Source organism: Oryzias latipes, chromosome 7, assembly GCF_002234675.1.
Source record: "Oryzias latipes chromosome 7, ASM223467v1".
Classification (NCBI taxonomy): domain Eukaryota; kingdom Metazoa; phylum Chordata; class Actinopteri; order Beloniformes; family Adrianichthyidae; genus Oryzias; species Oryzias latipes.
In genome coordinates, this window is record NC_019865.2 from 13,987,769 (window position 1) to 14,007,729 (window position 19,961).

Genomic DNA, 19,961 nt, shown 5'->3' on the forward strand with positions numbered 1-19,961 from the left:
ATTTAGCAGGGATATGGGTGACAGAGACAGTCTGGCTCCATATCCTCCGGCCACAGTAGATAAGACGAGCAAACCACAGGTCACCCAAAGGGTGTGCATGTCTCTTTAACTGTATGCCTCTTTGTAACACTGTGTGAATAATTGGGTGAAGTGTCCATAAAACTGTGTATTAAACAGTTCATCCAGTTTGAGAGCAGGATCGATGGTGACATTTTGTGTGTCTGTTTCATGATGTGGAAGAAAATGTAACAAATGTTATTATTATGTTATATTATTTTAGGGTATTTTGTGTCATCATTGTTTACATAAAAAATATGCTATGGAATTGAGGATTTGATGGAGGAATAACCACAAATTTGCCTTAATAAATCTTCAGAGCCAAACTTAAAATATTTAAGGTGTTTTTGAGAAATCCTCTAAAGAATTTAAACAAATTGGTAACAGCATTGCCAGGAGATTGCCCCTGCAGTTTTGCAGCTCTCCCTTACATTTGTCTTTGTCTCCTCATCCATCATCTTACACTTTATCTTGACAGCTTGTTGTGTATCTTTTGCTTATACATAACCCCATAAGTTAACTTCTGAATATATTCAGACCCTTTGGCAAACTCATGTCGTTGCTGTCCTGTATCTAACCAAGCGTGGCATGTCATTGAGAGCAGGGAACATTCATTTTTCTTTACCACTGGTCCCAGTGGCTCAGCCTGAAGGACGCCCTCAGGCTTCCAAGCCAAGCACTCATTCTGAGTTCAAAGCTGTTTTAAATGATGACGACAGACCCCGACATCCTTTTTTGAGTGATGTAAAGCTGTATGCATATGTGTGTGTGAGTGTTTATTGTAAGATATGGTGGAAATTTTGCATATTTAAATAAAAAAAGAACATGTCAAAGTTCAACACTTAGGTGAAGGTCGATGTGCGGTACTTTCTTGTTGCTATTGAAACTGGAATAAAATAATAATAATAAAAAAGGCTTTTAAACTTTTGAGACAAATTTTTAAAAGTTTTTATTGTTTTGCAAATACTAGGTCCAAAATTGTCAAATGAAGTGACTAAAAACTTACATTTATATTAAAACAAAAAACTCTAATTGATATTTTCAGTGTGTCTGGAATCTGGCTTTTTTTTCCCCTGAGGATGCAACATATGCTGAGAATTTTTTTTTTTTTTTTTTTTTACTAAGATGCCTTAAGTTCAGACTGGTAGTTTTTTAATTTCTATTTTTTATTTATTTTTACATTTAGGTGGAAAACTAGTGGTCCTAATTATTTTCTCCTATTTTGTTATTGTGCTCTTATCTTCTTTCTTTTTTCTTACTTTCTGTCTCTATGTTGAGACGACAGTTTTCAGTTTCATATGTCCACAAGCATCACATTAATTGCATTACAGTCGCAGTATGATACTGATCTTTGACGTCACACATTGATTCTACATGGCAAAAATAAAGCTTGATGGGAGAAGGTGCAATCTGTATAATGGAGATAGCTCTGATCTCGTACCACCTCAATGACATTCTCATTACATTGGGTGAGATAACGTAATATTTGAAGCTCTTCAGAGTTCACCTACATGCCACTCAAATAGACATGCCTCTAAAAATGTGTAAAAGTGGGCTTTAATAAAATATGATTAAAACAACCCCCCTAGAGTTTTCGTCTTTAATATATATAAAGCTACAATGACATTTTAAAAAAATGTAAATGCTCTTATTTTTGGTGTAAACTCAGACTTTTTAAGATTTGAGTCAATGGGATAGTGCTATACCTTCTGCAACCTACCTACAACTGTTATTTTTGGAACTGCAATATTCAGTATTTCCTGGCTGTATTAAATTCTGGAATGGAAGGTGGAGGTTTAATTTAAACCTATTTTCTGTCTATAGGTAGCCAAAAGGATGTGGAATTTCAAATAACATTTTTAAATACATTCGCCAAAAATAATGACTTTAAGCTCATAATGTGTTTCTCATAGGTTTTGGTTTCATTGCCAAGTATTAAGTTTTTACTAAGTAAGAGAATGTAATAAACAATCATGCATGAATAAGAATAAGAAAAGCTAAACAAAAGGTTTAAACAATAAAAGCAAATCAAGAGCAGATTTAATTACATGTCAACGCAATAGCATACAATTACCCATTGAGCTTTCAAAATAAAACACCTTGATCTCACAGGAAGTCAGTTATTGCCATTCTTCTGGAGTTTGTTAAACTGGAGGTTTTCAGTGTTTTTTTTTTTTTTTAAAGCATTTTCATTAAGTAGGACTTAGGTGGATTAAGTGTAGGCACTCCGAATAGAAAGTGTGCAGAGGTGTGAGTGCCTTCTTGTGTGCTTTGGAATGTAGCTGCAGTGAATCACAAGGGAAATAAAGTGGTTAGCTTTGTTCAGCAACTTACCCTGTAAACTCTAAACAGGGCTTCAACTCAGGAAAAATGGTCACTTTGGAAACTAGGGTTGTTCTGAACTGCAGCCCTGAAAAAACACAAACGTTTATGTGTAAGAGTGAAAGCGCAGAAGTAGCAATAACTTGTGGTTTCATATTTTGGACATTAGGGATGTGTGTTTTTAATTTATTTTGGTTTCCTCTAAATACAAAAATCTATTCTCTGTAAAACACATTTGATTTGTTTTTAATTACTATAATTAAAAAAAATCTCTTTGTATTTTGATTTTCCAAAATCCCAACAATTAATGTTTATGGATACCTGTCAATACTGGGCCATTATTTTTGTTTTGTCAGTATGTTTAGCCTACGGAGCCCGTGTTCTGACATTAAAAAATTAAAATATATCTCGTTCACACAGATTAATATCTTGTTCCCACAAATTAATATCTTGTTTGCACGAAATACTATTCCATTCCCAAAAGAGTATATTGCGTTCCCTCGAAATACTATTTCGTTCCCTCAAAATGATTAACTCGTGCGAATGCAATAATTAATTTGGTTATTCACGTCATAAGTCATTCATAAACACGGAAAAAGATATTAATTTGTGGGAACAAGATATTAATCTGTGTGAACGAGATATATTTTAATTTTTTAATGTCAGGACACGGGCTCTGTATTAGTCAGATTTTATTTTATGTATGCATATTTATATATATATATTCATAATTTTTTTCCTTTCTGTCATTACGCGAGAAAAAAAAAACTCTGTCAGATTTTTCAACTTTTCTTGATACACCACATAAACAATTTTGCTCTTCTTGTTATGTAATAAAAGACACACATGGGGCTAGAGATTTCTACTATTACCTTTAGAAAGTCAGTTATTTAATGTAATAGACTTGATTGTAAAAATTCTAATGATCTCCTTGATGTCGATGTCTTTCTTTTGTTTGCTTCCCAGGGTATTTCACTCAAGTTTCCACACTGGCAGATGTGCAGGAAAATGTAATGGAGTATCTCCATGTGCTTAGTCGTCCCAAAGTAATTGACCGGGAACACGACACAGTGTGGACTGAGGCGTACATCGACAGCACTGTGAGTTGTCTGTGGAGCCCCATGACACTGAACTCAGGCTCCTTCATTGTTACTCATCTTCACTACCTTTAATATTTTCCATCAGGGAAGACTTGCAGTGACTGTAAAGGACTAAATTTAAAAAAAATAAACGTACGGTTTGAATAAGCATTTTTCTTCATGTTTAGAATGAGTGGATTATGTTAGTATTAAAACAAAGTTTCAGCCACTGACACATTGTAGTATTTAAATAATGCATTTCTGACCACTAGCAGAAAAAGTCTGTGCTTAGCAGGTGAAGATATTAAGCAAATAGTGTGAATGTGTACACGTTTGTGATGTGAGGATTACACAAAGTTGTCCTAAACCTCATTATCTTGACTGCTATTTCTTTCTTTTTTTTCTATAAATTTTGCTTCCAAGGTGAAAGATTTTCAGGTATATTTTATGGGTCCAAAGCCTTTTTTTTATTTTGAAATCTGTTGCTGCATTCTTAAACTTTTCTTGAATCACTGAGCATTTTTCCATATTTTTCTACAGTGAATGGAAAATAAAAAATAAGTTTTCAATAGAAATTCAATGTATTTTCTAGTCTATTCAGATGGAATCTAAACCTTTGTGTATTTTTTACCAGCTGGTGTCTGGGATATACAAATTAAAATATGCTTACATTGCAGAGGGGTATTTTGCTAGCCCTGCCACTAGGGTAATTGTTTTTAAACAGTTTAGCTTGTAGAAAAGTGAGAGAACGCTCGACAGTTTTGTCTTGATTGATGCTGTAGCGCTACGACAAGTAATGTCCCAAATGAAACTCAAAACATGTTCTCTTGATCCCATCCCCACTTCACTTTTTAAGTCAGTTTTCACATCATGTGAGGAGGAATTACTAAATATCTTGAACTGCTCTCTTCAGACTGGAGTCTTCCCTGCAACCCTAAAGACTGCTATAGTGAGACCCATTCTGAAGAATAGTGGTTTAGACGTAGCCGATCTAAATAACCACCGGTCGATATCCAACCTGTCATTTTTAAGTAAAAATTTTAGAAAAGCTTGTTTTTACTCAACTGAATGATTTTATTAATGAAAATAACATTTTAGAAAAGTTTCAGTCTGGTTTTAGATCTCATCACTCAACAGAAATGGCACTTGTCAGGGTCTTAAATGACCTCAGGTCCAATGCTGACATGAAGAAAATATCTGTTTTAGTCTTACTGAACCTGAGTGCAGCCTTTGACACAGTTGACCACTCTATCCTTTTAAACAGACTTCACGACATGGTTGGATTTACCGGGACACCTTTTAATTGGTTTAAATCCTACTTCACAAACAGAGATTTTATTGTTAATTTAAATGATTTCTTATCTGGAAGGCACAAACTGACTTGTGGGGTGCCTCAAGGCTCCATCCTGGGTCCCACACTTTTTAATCTTTACATGTTTCCACTTGGTGACGTCATCAGGAGACACGCAATTAATTTTCATAGGTCTCCTGATGACACTCAACTATACGTAGATGTGTCGACTATATGTAGATGTGTGACACTGGACCCCTGGAGAGCCTTTTAAACTGTATTTTAGATATTAAAATGTGGATGGGAGAGAACTTTTTGCAGCTCAATCAGGACAAAACTGAAGTCTTGGTTATCGGTTCTGAAGCTGAGAGAGAAAAGGTCCAATTGTATCTGTCAACCCACTTTATGAACATATGTGATACAGTAAGGAACCTCAGTGTTATTCTAAATGCAGATCTTAGCTTTGACCAACATGTGAATCAAGTAACTAAGACTGCATTTGACCATGTGAGAAATATCGCCCGAGTGAGAGACCCTTTCTCTCTAGAGCCAGTGCTGAAATCTTAATTAATGCTTTTATTACATCAAGATTAGATTACTGTAATGCCCTCCTTTCTGGTGTAAGGAAAACCACTCTCAATCGCGTGCAGCTAGTCCAGAACTCTGCTGCACGCCTTTTAACGAGAACCAGGAAGAGGGAGCACATTACACCAATCTTAAAATCTCTGCACTGGCTCCCTGTCAGCTTCAGGATTGATTTTAAGATTCTTTTAATATTTTTTAAGAGTGTCCATGGTCTTGGTCCTTCTTGTATATCAGACTGGCTTTTAGCTTAGGAACCTTCCAGAGCCCTTAGATCCTCAGGCGCTGGCCTGCTGAGGGTCCCTAGGGTCAAGACAAAATTCCACGGCGAGGCCTCGTTCAGACACTACGGACCTCGTCTGTGGAACAGCCTGCCTGAGGATGTGAGGGATTCATCCACTGTTGAGGTTTTTAAAAAGAAAGTAAAGACTCATCTATTTAACTCAGCTTTTAATTTAATCTCATATGTGGGATTTTTACTCTCATATATTATGTGCTATTGTATCACATATTTGTTTAATGCCTTTTAGTCCTTTTATGTCTTAACTTATTCTAATTTATATTCCAGACTTTTTTATGCACTAACTTATCTTATTTTATTTTAATTAATATTTTCATATTTTGGCTGTTTTTATATTTTAACTTTCTTATTTTATTACTTCTACATTTTAGACTGTTTACGAGTGTTTTCTCACCCTTGGCTGGGGTGTTAGTGTTCGGTCTCCCAGAGATTTTGGCCATAATTGTCCTCTGGCATCTCTTGTTCCGGGTCCTCCGGGCTGCCAGGCCTGGTGTTCCCATGTTAGGCGCACTGGACCTGGGGGTTGGGGGTCTCTGGGGCGGGAGGTGCTGGGGATGAGTTGTGCTTGTGCTGCATAGATGCTGACACCCCGGCCAACAGGAGGTCAGGGTGGACAGCGCCTTCTGGGTTCTCTTTTCTTAAGCTCTGTAATTTCTCTTTTATTTGTGCTTGTTTTTGTGTATTTTATTATGAGGGGCTTATTTAAGTATTTTATTACATGTGTAGGGATTGGTTTTATTGTATTCTTGTTTGTTTTTTATGGAAAGCACCTTGAACTGTCTGTTTGACATGAAAGGTGCTTTATAAATAAAATTAATTTGAATTTGAATTTAGAAAAGCTTTAAAAAAAGTCTAATGAAACTAAACCTCAACAGTCTTTAATTAGGCAATGACTCCTTACGTAAATGAACAAGTGGATTGCAAAAAAATATGTTAAAAGCTTAAATAATGAACAAAAACATCAACAGAAAACCTGGAGAGTGATTAGATAGAATTTAAAACATGACAAAATCATGGAAAAAAGACAATGGCGATGTCTTTTGACTATTGTATAATCCACAAAAAACTGGAACTGCTTAATATTCTTTTTACACATTCTTTAGCTTAAATTCCTCAATGAATACCTATATGTAATGCAGTATTGTCACAATTGAGGCCCTACAGCTGTCTATTTATTCCAAAATCAAATACCTTCCATGTTTTCTCCTTTTTTTATCCTTTCATTTTTTCTTTTTCTACCTTTCTCAATTACTTTATTTCTTTGTGTTTGATGCATTCTTTGAGGAATATTATTTGTTAAAATACCTGTCTCTAAATGGCGGTCTTATTTGTGCTGTTGGCCAGTGCAGACCGCTTAGCATTAGTAGATTTTATGCTCCCACATTCACTCCATTCAGCTAAAACTGCTCTGAAAGGCGTTCTGTCACTTATCCATGAATGTGTTGACCCTCTCTATTTTAATTTTCCTCCCCCTCTCCTCTTGAATCTGAACTCTTTAGCTTCCCCAAGCACAAAAGGTAAAAATTCTGGTTTGAGGTCATGACTGTACTGTGCTTCGTGGAGGCCTGCTCAGTGTTCTTGTGCATTTCATTTGCATGCGCATTTTGGTTTTTATACCCGTGATCTAAAGATGTTGATGTGGTGAACTTCGTACCACACCGTTCTTTTGTGTGACATTTGTCGTGTTGTTGGTTTCCCTGTTGAGTCGAGCCTCACATCACGGTTGTTTTTGGCCTGGTGGATCACTCTTTTCTGCATGTCTGAATAAACACACTTTCATGAGATGTTGTCCATAACTGTCACGATCCCCGGCCTGCCAACTGATTTTTTTGTTTTGTTTGAAATTTAGGCCACAATTTGCTGTTTGGCTTTTAGACTATGCCGTAAAAAACACAACTGCCAGGGATAGCACAATGGTAAAACTCTTAAAAATAAATAAATAAAAGGCTGTTCTATAATTTTCATGGTATAAACCTAATGGTTCATAGCAAGGGATCTGTTTTGATGCTTTTTATCCCTTTTCATTCGCGTTTCATTTCTGAGTGATTTATGAATCATATGTGGGTGGAGATAAGCACATTTATAACCATAAAATAATGATGACAGAGCAAAGGACTGCTCTGTCTCTCCTTTAACAGCAGCCGCTTGGAGCTGTTGCTTTTAACAGCTTGCAGGCCATATGTTCGATAAAGTGACAGATCCACCCTGACCCTCACTCAAATGACTCGGCAGAAAGATGGCATCGGATGAATCAATGAATTCTTGGATTTTCTGATTTGATAGTTAGGACAAGCAAGACATTTCCATTGTCTCTTTGTTTGAAAAAATATGCCCATTTATTTGGTCTTTCTGCCAGATAAGAAGCTGGAATTGTTCCTTTGGTAACCTGATGTGCATTAGGGATCTGTGTTCCGGGACTGATGTGTATCATCTTTCGAGATGAAGGGTCAAACCGTCTATTCCAACCCAATAATCTGTCTTTTCTATCCTAGCTCTCCTTTCTTCTCATTTAGTTTGTTTGCCTTCACCCTCTCCAGTTCCTTCACAACACCTTGGCTCTGTTCTTTCCTCCCTTTTCCCTATTTTTCCCTCCCATCTCACCACTTTCATCCATCGTTTTCTGGCTCATTTGGCTTTGTTTCCCGCTCCACCAAATGATCTGACGGAGGAGCTCAGGGATGATGTGAGTCAGCATGGTGGGAAAAAGAGGTGTGGGGTGAACGCATTTCTAGAGGAAAAATATAAGCAATTTCTGAGGGAGAACGTTAAATATTTCAGGAAACAAAATATCAGGGAGCACTGAGAAGGAGGAAAGCTGTGGGGTTCAGATGCGCATGTACGTGAAAATGATTAATACTTGATTATAAAAGAAGACATACGGAAAGCTTGGAGCAGTTGATTACCTCTTGATGATGAATTGAAGTAGCGAACTGTTAAACGCACCAGGACAGATTATGATAAACTGCACGCTTTCATAGCACATTCACACTGATTGAGGCAATTGAGAACTTGCATAGATAATCCCGAAACACCTGTGTGGTTAAAAAGGTTCGCTGAATCTGTGCCAGCTCTTTTCCATGTGGGGTCCGCATTTCTTCTCCTGGACTCTGGAGGGAAGGAAGCTTTAGGCGCCGCTGTTTTCACAGATCACCATCATTAAGCTCGCTCTTTCTCAAGGGAAGAATGTCACCCAATCAGCCCAAAATGGTCAAAGCAACTTGGATTGTGAAGGGTTCTATAAAGTAGCATTGGGAGGTTTATCTCAGTCACCTGAAAAATGTAAATGTCAGGGTATTTATGTCAGTATATTATGCTTTTTTATTTACATATATTTTTTTTACCTGTAGCACGAGTAAGGAATTAAACACGGGAGTAGCAGGCTGCAGACCGGAAGTCCTCAACCAGACCCAGAAGTCCCCCCATGTATCTTTAGTTTAACCGGCAACCTTGACAGTAACTGTTTTTCCCATCTTAAATTTAAGAAACGCTTTTGTTTTATCATTACTAAGTTTTTTTTACAATTCTGAACACTGTTGTTAATGTTGATTTTAAAAGCAATAAAACTAAAAGTTTTTGCCCCACCATAAGCTTTTCTTGCTCACTAAAACTTTATTAGGACATGGTACACTTTGGCAACGTGCTTGTACCTCACCCTGACGTGCACATGCACATTGTCACACTGCTTCCTGTCTGCAATATCTATCGCTCCTAACAGTGTAGGGATCGACGCATCAGATATTTTCTGTTACGATCCATGGTCAGTTATAAAAACTCGTCTTAATGTGAGGATTTCATTCTTGGATATAACATTTTTCTTTCTAGCCGATCTAGCTTAATGTTTTGAAGCTCAAAATCTAACCTTCTCAAAGCACTGCAGCTTGACATTCGTATCATCTCACTTCACCCCCCTTAATTTTCTTTTCTTTCTAATCCCCCTCTCCATTTTTTCCCTCTTCATGCTTTGCCACCTTTCTCTTCCCCCCTATAGATATATATATATATATATATATATATATATATATATATATATATATATATATATATATATATATATATATATATATGTATATATATATATATATAAAACGAAAATAAAAACAAAATTGGTTTATACAAATAAACACCTTGTGCGTCAGAAGACTCACAACCTCTCTGGTGTATCAGTAAAATCTGTCCAACACAAGAGGCCTTAAAAGAAAAAAAAATAGAAAACTTTTTAAATATCAGTTTTGAAAAGTTATATTTATATTGTATTAATATTTTTGTTATGATTTGTACATCTTGTACGTTTTAAGATTTTAAATCTTAATTCATAAAAAAAAAATCATACACAAAGAATGGATCTGTGTTAGAAATGCAAATATAAGCAACTTCTGTTTCAAACCTAAAAAAAAAGCCCGGGTTCATTAAAACAAAGGAAAACGATAAGACCCATTTGGGGTTTAAACATTTCTTAAACTTTTGTTGAACGGTTATATTGCAAAGACTCCCCTGTCTTTAACTTCTGAATCATAAAGCAAATATTTAAACAGAAATAATTTAGAAAAACAAAGAACACCTTTCACCTAAAGTTATGTAATTTCCGCTATTTATTGTCTGCAGCCAGATCCCTCTCATTGAACAGCAGAGCTAATCTGTCTAGTTGATGACAATCCACAAAGGCAAGAAAATTATCCAACAGAGGTCATACTCTAGCTTAAAGTCTTTAGGCCATTATGGTTTTTGAAAAAACAACAAAACAAAACATTTTGCAGGATTCTTTTGTCCCTTCCAGGGTCAGACCTACACTGTAAAAGTGTATAGTTCTCTACTTCCCGGATGTGGTTAGTGAGAATCCCTCTCCAGATGTGATGGCACTGTATCCAAGATATCCATTGATTGAAGCCTCTCTCTGTGCAGCTTTTAATGTCACCACCATCAGTATAGAGTTGAACTAAGTGGTTGGGAGAGGCTAGATTTTCACCAGCTACAAGATTAATGTTTCAGAGAGTATACATAAAAGGAATTACTCAGTCTGGGGATATAGAGTACGATCCAGCAGACCTGGGCTTGGAAATAGATTTGGTATTTTTAGATGATGCTCTGCTTGTTCTTGTCCTTTGATCGATCACATTCTGCAGTAGCAAGGCCGTTCATTGTTACAGCAGCTGTATTTAGGTGGGATTTGTTCTCGGTCCAATACTGCGCTCTGGGTTTCTTTTACCAGCTGTCTGAACACAGGTCACCAATCTCTCTTCTTCATCTGTGTCTGAGGCAGAGTAGATACTAATAATGTACTGTATTTGTCTGTTATTGTTGATTGCAAAGTGGGGCCAGGTCCTGTTGGAGGAAGAGGAGCTACAGCTTTTTGAAAACGTTTTTTATGTTTGTATTATTTAAAAAAACACAGAATGCTTGCTGCTGGTATACAGTTTCAATGCTGAATCCAGTGACATTTAATCGGTTTATGAGCACAGGCTGTTGGATCATTTCTTTTTTTCTTTTTGGACATGAAATCCCCCTGTGACTGTAGTCTGAAGCTTTTCTTTTTTAATTGATATTGTTATGAGATACAGTTGCTGGAAAGATAAACATCATAATTATTCCAGCAGTCTTTGGCGAGGAACAGATAGCCTGATTCAAACTGGAAACACTGCCTCTGGATAAGACTTTTTTTTAGAGAAAAAAAGATCAAAGGCAGGCTGTTATTGAATACAATTAAGGGCAAATAATGTATATGAATAAAACATGTCATGGAAGTTTTGGCAGTCCCTCATGAAGATAAATGACTTGTTTTGCTGTAGCAACACTGTCTTCTTCATTACAAGACAGATTTTGTGCCATTTCAAAAATATGATACTTTTGACATGACTTGATCAGATTTTTTTTGTTTTTTTGTATGTATAACATCCACAGTGCTGTTTTACAAAATGTTCTTTGTCAGTAAGGGTATTTTTGCCCATTTGCTTTATTCTCAGTCTTGTTTTTTTCTTTTCTTTTTTCTCTCAATTGCTGCACCATTGCTGATGATCCCACTCGGACATGGACAGTTGGAGGACGGTCAAGGTCCAGTTCTGATGACCACAGTAGCAATGCCAGTGTTTAGCACCAAAAATGAGACTGTGAGTTCACATGGAGTTCTGTAGCATCACTCTCACACATTTCTCACATTTTTCAATAACCTTTTTATTCCTTAACCCTAAAATAATGAGGCTATGAGAAACTAGACAAATTGTGAAAAATGCTTGTGCTTGTTAGTTGCCTTTTGAGTCTGTAAATAAAGTGAACGATTACTAATTTCATTAAAATTTTAATATTTTTTTTACACAGACAATGTCTTTTAGAGACCGTTTTATTTTCAATAATTTTTCAAACATAGGTGAGTATTGTACTTTTTGTTCCTCCAGAGAAACCACGGAATCCTGTTAGGTGTGGTTGGTACAGATGTTCCTGTCTCGGAGCTTCTCAAAACTATTCCCAAACATAAGGTAATGTATCTAAGGATATTGTGACATAACCCTTTCGAGGATTTACACTTTGTGTAATTCTTGGCAAATTAATACATAATCATTTGCTTTTTAAGCTTTGTTATTGCAGATGCTAATCTAAAGTAACTGGATTTGACTTTGGATCTTTATTCTGCAAATCTGCCCAACTCTTCAGTTCAGTAACTTTGTGTCAAAGGCAAAAGCAAATATATCACAGTTCTCTTGAGGTCTTCTCACTTTTCCATTCCTCAAGGCAATAAATGACAGAAAAGTTCCACACCACGTATACTAATGCATTCTGAGTGTTGTGCCTGTGACATCCCTGCTGCTAATTCCAGTTGCAGATCTGAAGCTTGGTTGGGAGTCTGGCTTTGACATTTGAAAAGGTGTTATTTGTTCGGGCACCGATAAGTGAATCCTCTTATGTTAAGTTTTCTCACAAAAACTGTTATTCCACATGCCACAAAGATAAAAAAAAGTTGTGTATATACCTATAGATGTGTTTTGCCTAAATATGGTGTGCCATTGTGACAATGTCCTTTTATTTGGATCCTAGCTGGGCATCCATGGCTATGCCTTTGCAATTACCAATAATGGATATATCCTCACCCATCCAGATTTACGGCCACTTGTGAGTACTACATCTTCTTTGTATCAGTTAACTTTTCAGCATCCCGATGTTTTAGGTCAAATTTGTCATATTAATTTGTAGTTTTCACAAGTAAATTACATATTTTATTGTCAGCCTTTGAGGAAACAAAGATGAGCTTGCCAAAGAACAATTTGTGTGAATTTGTAGGCGCTCTGTGTTGTAACATGGTTACAAGGCATGTGCATTTAAAAAGAGCATAGCCAACCCCTTTGCTGCTCTCTGAATAACCAGCAATAGCACTTCTGAATAGCTCTGATTGCCTTTCATTGTACAAATACACTAGAGACAGAGGCTGGCTGAGGAAGTCTAGGAACCTGCAAAAAGTTAGGAAGATACAAAGTTGTACAGCACAACACAATTCTAAAACCAAATAAAAATATATTCAAGTACGTTAAATGAACGCATAAGAGAGAATGTACAGTGCAGCAAACTTGAAGGGCGTTTAAACATCGTCGTGTTAACCCTGTAAAGCCCACTACATCACAGACTAAACTAAAAATTCAGTTTCTTTTTGCAGTTAAGATGTTTTTTTAACCTTTTGATGAACTGAACAAAAAACTATTTTTGGAAATACAGATGGTATTGATTATGATACATTTGGGTGATTTTGTTTTTGCTCACAACAATGTTAGTTTAAAATGCAAAAATATTGACAATAGTGTTCAGGAAAAAAGCACCTTGTACTGCTCAATGAGAATTAATTATCAACAAATTTGACATTCTTTCAATGCAGCAAGTAGCCATTTTTAATTAAATGAATAAGAATAGATCAGTTATGTTTACTATAAAGTTTGAAAATTAGCAAAACTTTTATTGCCAGAAGTGTTTTTAAGATTTCACGGGCAGCCATTTTAGCAGAAAAAGCCCTTCTACTGCCCCTAGTGGAATGATGATGCACTACAGGGCAAAAAAACAAAGGTACAGTCGATGGGTTTTTAAGGAAATTTTGGATCCTGTTAATGAGATAGGGATCTCTGAAATGTGTATCCAATATGTTACGAATGGTTATGGGGCTTAATTGTGAATATCAATGAACAGCTTTTGACGCCTAACAAGAGGAGTTTTATGTTGCCAACAACTTTTATTTTATTTTCCCTGGACTCTGACTCAGTATCTAAAACTAAAATTTAATTAATTAATTAAACAACTTCAAAATCTCATAAAACGATTAAAAGTTCTGCTAAAAATAAAAATTAAATTACCATTGGTAATATTTGTTTAAACTGGTGCTTTTTTCCACTTAAGGACAACTTTGGATTACTCTACCCACCTCTAGCTGTAGTTGATGGTACATGCTATTTTTGCTATTGTTAGACAAATATGGTTAGGTTTCATTTTTGATGCTCACCAAAAGTTACAAATATTTTATTTTGAGTGGTTCAAAAAATCTTTTTAGGAAAAAAATAACAAATACAATTACAATTTTGATTTATATATTTTTTAACTATAAGTTTTCAACATTTTACCTGAAATGTTGTTTTAAAATTGTTGCGAAAACATTCTGTTCATATGGGCTACTTGTTCAGTATGGAGACGGTAAGAAGCGAAGGAAACCAAACTACAGCAGTGTGGATCTTTCTGAGGTGGAATGGGAGGACAAGGATGACACGGTGAGACACCTGTAAATGCACATTAAGCTCGACCAAAGTGTTACCCTGATCATTGAAATTATGAGATAAGTGCCTCTTTTTGTGTTTTTTAGCTGAGAAATGCCATGGTCAACAGGAAAACAGGGACCTTCTCTATGGAGGTGACAAAAAGTGTGGACAAAGGGGTGAGAAATACAAACTGTTTAAAAATAAAAATAAAAAAAGCAGCAAAATATATTTGCTCCCAAAGGTGAACAAAAAAAATACAAAGCAGAGGGAATTTACTCTGGCAAGGGGGCTGTTAAACTTGGCACAGTGATGTACAGGATTGACTTGGGGATTTAGTTTCTGATTTGGTTTGCTCTGCATGCACTGGTGTGTGTCTCTGTGTGTGAGCTCCTTATCTCCGCCAAGCACATGTCTCTGAATGCGGGGGGATGAAGCCGCCCAATGATTCTGTTGAACTACATGCCTGTCTGAGAGAGAAAATGGCATTTGGGTGTTTGAGGATGTAAATGTATGCATTGTATGTACTTTGCATTTTTACAGCTTAAAGAGCATTATGCATTAGCTTGATTATTGAATAGGTAAATAAAGAGTGAGACACAGTATTTCCACAAATCCCCCCATACACAATATGGCACCTTCTTCCTTCTTCAATAGAACATAAGACTTCCACCCGTTTTTTAATGTACTTTCTTTTCCACTAGATGGTGCTAAATGGCAAGAAATTCCATCCGAATTGTCACTGCCTAGGTGGTGTGCAAGTGTTCTATAAATTTATCATTCTATTTTTTAGAAACGTGTGCTGGTTTTGCACAATGATTACTTCTACACTGATATCAAAGGAACTCCTTTCAGGTAATCACATGAATGATTAAAAAAGGTACTTTGTTTTTTTTGTTTTCACACTTGTGCTTTTTTTCAGTCTAGGGGTGGCTCTTTCCAGAGGACATGGGAAATATTTCTTCAGAGGGGATGTTACAGTTGATGAAGGTATGTATTTATCTTGATTCCCACTTCTCCTTTAAGACGTTATCATTTATAGGGATTCTTTCTTTGTCTTTTAGGTATTCTGGACTAATATTTATTTGTGTTACATTTTGTTCTCGGCTGAAGTAGTTACAGTTGTCACACTTCTAAAAAATACTAAAAGATCATGTGTTACTTTTTTTACCTTGCTTAAAATTGAAGCTAACTTGTTTTATGATTGTACATGTTTGACTTCTGAGCTAAGTATATATTTTTTTAATTTAATAAGCTTCAGAAAAGCTGCAATTATCTAAAACTGTGTTAAAAAAAACCCACTCTGATTAAAAAAAATGCATGGTGGAATTCACATGTAAAGAATTTTGAGCTTAAAGTAGCATTTTTGAGTATTTTTTATTCAAATCGTTGTGAATCAGGAGCAGACGAAAAAATGCTGTTTGAAAAAGCTTGTTGTGACGTAGGAGCTACAATCGGCTGGCCACAAGCTGTGTTCTGCGCCATTCCGATTCATCCACAAAATAGATCCTTGAGTGTGTTCATTTTTCTCGTCTGAACTGCTCCGATATTGCTCGCCTTTTTTATTGCTCTGCTAATGTTAGGTTGGGTTGTGAGGGATTGTAAGCTGGTCGGAGAGTGTAAACAGATGGATGTCGGGAAGCAGGGGTTGGCTTACTGCATCTCAAGAGTCCCCTCCACAACTTAAAGAGAAATTTCTAACGAACACTTGCCGCTCAGCAAAAAATATGTCCTAGATAACAACAGAGGCTTTTGCTTTTTGCAAATTCATAATTAAAAGACCTCTGGCTTATAATACAGCCTTTTACAATTGTTAACAAGATGATTGGAGTTAACCTTTAAAAAGTAGAAATTCTGCATTCGTTTTTTGGTCTGTCTTCTTTTATTTTTTATCATATGGGCTGAAATCCAGTTTGACAAAAGCAACATGTGACTTGTTCTTTGAACTACTCTTTGTGCATTTTTTAAGAAACAGATAAGTACTGAAATTATTTTGACAGAAAAAAACTGGAATCATGGACACTAATCTGACTGCAACCATTTATTTTGTGCCATTTTGAAGCTGAAAACTTTCATTTTGTTTTACAGAGTGATCAAATGCCCTGTCAGTATAGTGTTATGACATTGTAGTTTTAAAAGACCTTCATTACAACAGATTTGCAGTTTAAAATGTGAAGCAGTCTGTGCTCTAAACAAAATATCTAAAACCCTTTGCCCTGTTTTAACTTCTCAAGCATTTCTTTCAGCCTCACACAAATACTGCAATGCTAACGAATTAAAAATCTTCAACCAAGCAGAAAGTTAAATATTTTTCTTCCACTGGGAAGGCGTTGCTTGTGTGTTTGTTTGGACAGTGTGCGTCTGTCCCTGTGTGTGTATGTGTGTGTGTTTCCTCATACATTTCTCACTGCTTTCATGTCAGGCTTCATGGATGTGAATATTCATGTGAGGTGTACGCGTCTGCGTGTGTTTCTGCCCGTGTGTTTCTTTAAACACGTCTGTCATGCTGAGCCGTCTGAGCATGCCTTGGCTCTTCCTGATCTAATCATACCTGTCACATTCACTCAAAAAGTACATTTTTCACCCATAGTGCATTGAAGTGGGCGTGAATTAGAACTTGTGCTGCTAGTGTTTTTTATTGTTAATGCATAATTAGTATATTTCAGTATTTACTTGTAAACATAAAGTTGTTATTTTTGTTACAGGGCTTCATGACTTGGAACACCCTGATGTTGCAGTGGCAGATGAATGGTGAGGGTTAAACAGTCATGCTACACGTCTGCCCTTCAATGCGTGTAAAAAGTTAGCATTACACTATTAACACGTTGAGCAGATCTGCCACTTTAGAGAATACAGGTGAGGAGGCAGTTCATAGACACATTTCAAGCTGTTTGTAAATGAAAAAAAAAGAACTTGCGTTGCTTCATTCCACTTTTTGAACATGTTTTCCAGTTTAAATGTAACTGAAAATAGATTTGATGCATAATGCTTAACTATGACACTAAAATAAACAGTAAACTAAAGGTATTAGCAAAGAAATCATCAGAAAAGAAAAGATTTAGGGAGCAAGTTACAGTGGTGTAATATTTTCTTCTGCTTTTGTTGTGATCCAGGACATACTGCAATACAGACGAGCACCCTGAGCACCGCCATCTATCCCAAATAGAAGCCATTAAACTGTACCTCAATGGACACAGACCCCACTTAAAGTGTGAGTTTGAGTCATTACTAAAGTCATAACTAGCTCTTAACGTTTAGTTGCTTTTACATCACTCATCACATCACATTAGGCTGCTCTTTGTTTTTGTTACAACCAACTGAAACACAAGGATCAAGACTTGATTCTGGAAAGTGTAGGCACTAAACTGACCCCATCAGGGACTTCAAGTAAAGATTTGGGACTTATTCCTACAAAGATTTTTTTCTTTTCATCTGTAATGTATTATTGGCAAGTAGACTTCAGGACTGGGGAACTTGGACCACCTTAAATTACAAAAAATAATTAGTTGAATCTCAAGTTTACTGTTTTTAGCATTAAAATGAATATCTAGTTAAAAAAGAAGTCTTTGAGAAAAAACTTATAGTATTGTTTTTTTAGAACACATTCCAGATTCTTGCAAAAAAAACAAACCCAAATTGCATTATGGTATTTTTTGTGTTAACACTTGGAACTTGAGCCCTCACAGTCTACAATTATCACATACACTATCATCGGTTGATTTACATGGAACTTGCAATAAAAGTAGAGAAAACAACCCCATCTTCTCTAACTTCACTTTTTTTTTACTTATTATTTGATTTAACTAACATCACAGGCCACAGTTGAAAATAAGAATTTATTTTTCTAATCTCTCTTCCCCTGATAAATAAAGGTTAAATACATAAATAAATAAAAAACGTTTTCACTTATTGAAAAATAATTTCAAATTCATTCACTGAAATTACTCAAAAGGTGTGGATAATTTGTTTTCTTGAAGGTGCCCCTTATCCTGTTGATAGAAAAAAAAAATTTAAATAAAAAGGTTTTTCCTTGTATTTTGCACTTGCAGTACGGCTTTAGTATTAAAAATATAAGAAATGTAACTTGCTGCCTTACTCAAGCTTGGTTATTTCTTTTTCAAATCTTGCCCTCTCTTGTCATTACACATTTAAAACTCGTATTAAATCGTTCAAGGTTTATTTCAGCTACATGTGTGTGATCCACTTGTGACTTGTTCTTTATTTTAACATGCTGTTTTTGTGTGTGTGTGTTTTTTTTTTCTATTGCTCAGGTGACAAGGAGCTGATTCAGGAAGTGCTATTTGACGCAGTGGTGACCGCTCCACTGGAGGCCTACTGGACTAGCCTGGTACTCAACAAGTCAGAGTATGTGACCCACTCTACTGACATTTGAAGGGGAAAAAAATCTGTTACTGTTAATATGTTATTCACTAACGATTTCCTGATAACGTTGTCCCAAAAATCTAAAACTCTTTTATTTGCATTCATGTTATAACTGTCTAGAAATAACGGTCCCTTAAATTTGTCCCACCAACAGAAACTCAGATAAAGGCGTGGAAATAGCCTACCTGGGCACAAGAACAGGACTGTCCAGGATAAACCTCTTTGTGGTTCCTGATGAACTTACAAACCAGTACGTTTCTTCAGAGTATTTTTCATCATTTCCCAAAAGCACTGATCCTTGTTTCATACATATGATGCTCCAATGGAAAGATTGCATTTTTGTATTATCTGTTTCCTGTCCGCCTCAAGAGACTTCCTGACTGCTGAAGACAAAGAGGGGGTGTTCAATGCAGATCATTTCCCGCTGTGGTATAAGAGAGCAGCAGAACAAGTTCCGGGGACCTTTGTTTACTCTCTGCCTTTCAATACAGGTTAGTTTTTGAATACAAGTTGATAGTTTTTTTCTGTTGTTAAGTTTTGTAGAACAGTTACACAATGTTTGACACAATTTAATAAAAGATATTTACTATTAGTCTACACATTTTCATCTTTTACCCTTTTTGGTCATTTGCTCTGGTTGTACAGCTTCTTTTCCCCTCTTTAAATTCTAGACTGAGTGCTTGTGGATTATAATGACTGTTGTGGTTTGAAATAAGATATGTTGAGAGGAGGTTCACCTCTTTCCATGCTGACTAACCCAGAAGAGACGCACGAAATAGCACACAAATACGCAGATGTCTCACGCACACACATTCAGTTTCAACTGTTTGTCCAAGAAATGGTCTGTCCTTGAAAGACAGAATGAGTTCTCATCTGTCCTCAGCCTCAGGCTTTCTTTTATCACCACCTAGCATAAGTAACCTGAAAGCCTGCTATTTTCTGTCTGGACTTGCCTCAGATGCACTCATCTTCCCAGGACTTTAGTCATTTCTGTAGCCATTTAATGGTACTCTGTGATATTTGTGTTGTTTTTATTTCCCTCTCAACCCTTTGATGGGGCCAGAGCTAATGTAGTCAAAGGAGTTATGAATGAACGGGATGTCAAATGGTTTATGAGTTTGTTTTTCTTGTGCTTGTGGGTTAGGATCAGAAAACAAGAGCATTGTGCTGGCCAGTACTGCTATCCAACTTCTGGATGAGAGGAAATCTCCCATTGCTGCAGGTAAGGAGGG

At 36.2% G+C, this 19,961-nt stretch overlaps 1 protein-coding gene across 3 annotated transcripts in view; it reads left to right on the top strand.

The window, feature by feature from the left end:
- LOC101159822 (voltage-dependent calcium channel subunit alpha-2/delta-3) overlaps positions 1 to 19,961 on the top strand; it is a 126,107-nt gene that overhangs the window by 78,255 nt on the left and 27,891 nt on the right. Inside the window, exons 12-27 of one of the 3 annotated variants that reach the window (XM_023956644.1) lie at positions 3,346 to 3,479; positions 3,882 to 3,896; positions 7,132 to 7,149; positions 11,662 to 11,733; positions 12,019 to 12,099; positions 12,656 to 12,730; positions 14,278 to 14,361; positions 14,454 to 14,525; positions 15,140 to 15,201; positions 15,269 to 15,336; positions 17,052 to 17,097; positions 17,460 to 17,557; positions 18,618 to 18,711; positions 18,884 to 18,979; positions 19,099 to 19,220; positions 19,874 to 19,951. In XM_023956644.1, coding sequence (XP_023812412.1) covers positions 3,346 to 3,479; positions 3,882 to 3,896; positions 7,132 to 7,149; positions 11,662 to 11,733; positions 12,019 to 12,099; positions 12,656 to 12,730; positions 14,278 to 14,361; positions 14,454 to 14,525; positions 15,140 to 15,201; positions 15,269 to 15,336; positions 17,052 to 17,097; positions 17,460 to 17,557; positions 18,618 to 18,711; positions 18,884 to 18,979; positions 19,099 to 19,220; positions 19,874 to 19,951 — 1,215 coding nt within the window. The remainder of the gene's footprint in view (positions 1 to 3,345; positions 3,480 to 3,881; positions 3,897 to 7,131; positions 7,150 to 11,661; positions 11,734 to 12,018; positions 12,100 to 12,655; positions 12,731 to 14,277; positions 14,362 to 14,453; positions 14,526 to 15,139; positions 15,202 to 15,268; positions 15,337 to 17,051; positions 17,098 to 17,459; positions 17,558 to 18,617; positions 18,712 to 18,883; positions 18,980 to 19,098; positions 19,221 to 19,873; positions 19,952 to 19,961) is intronic. The other 2 variants (XM_023956645.1, XM_023956646.1) reach the window with 2 other exon arrangements.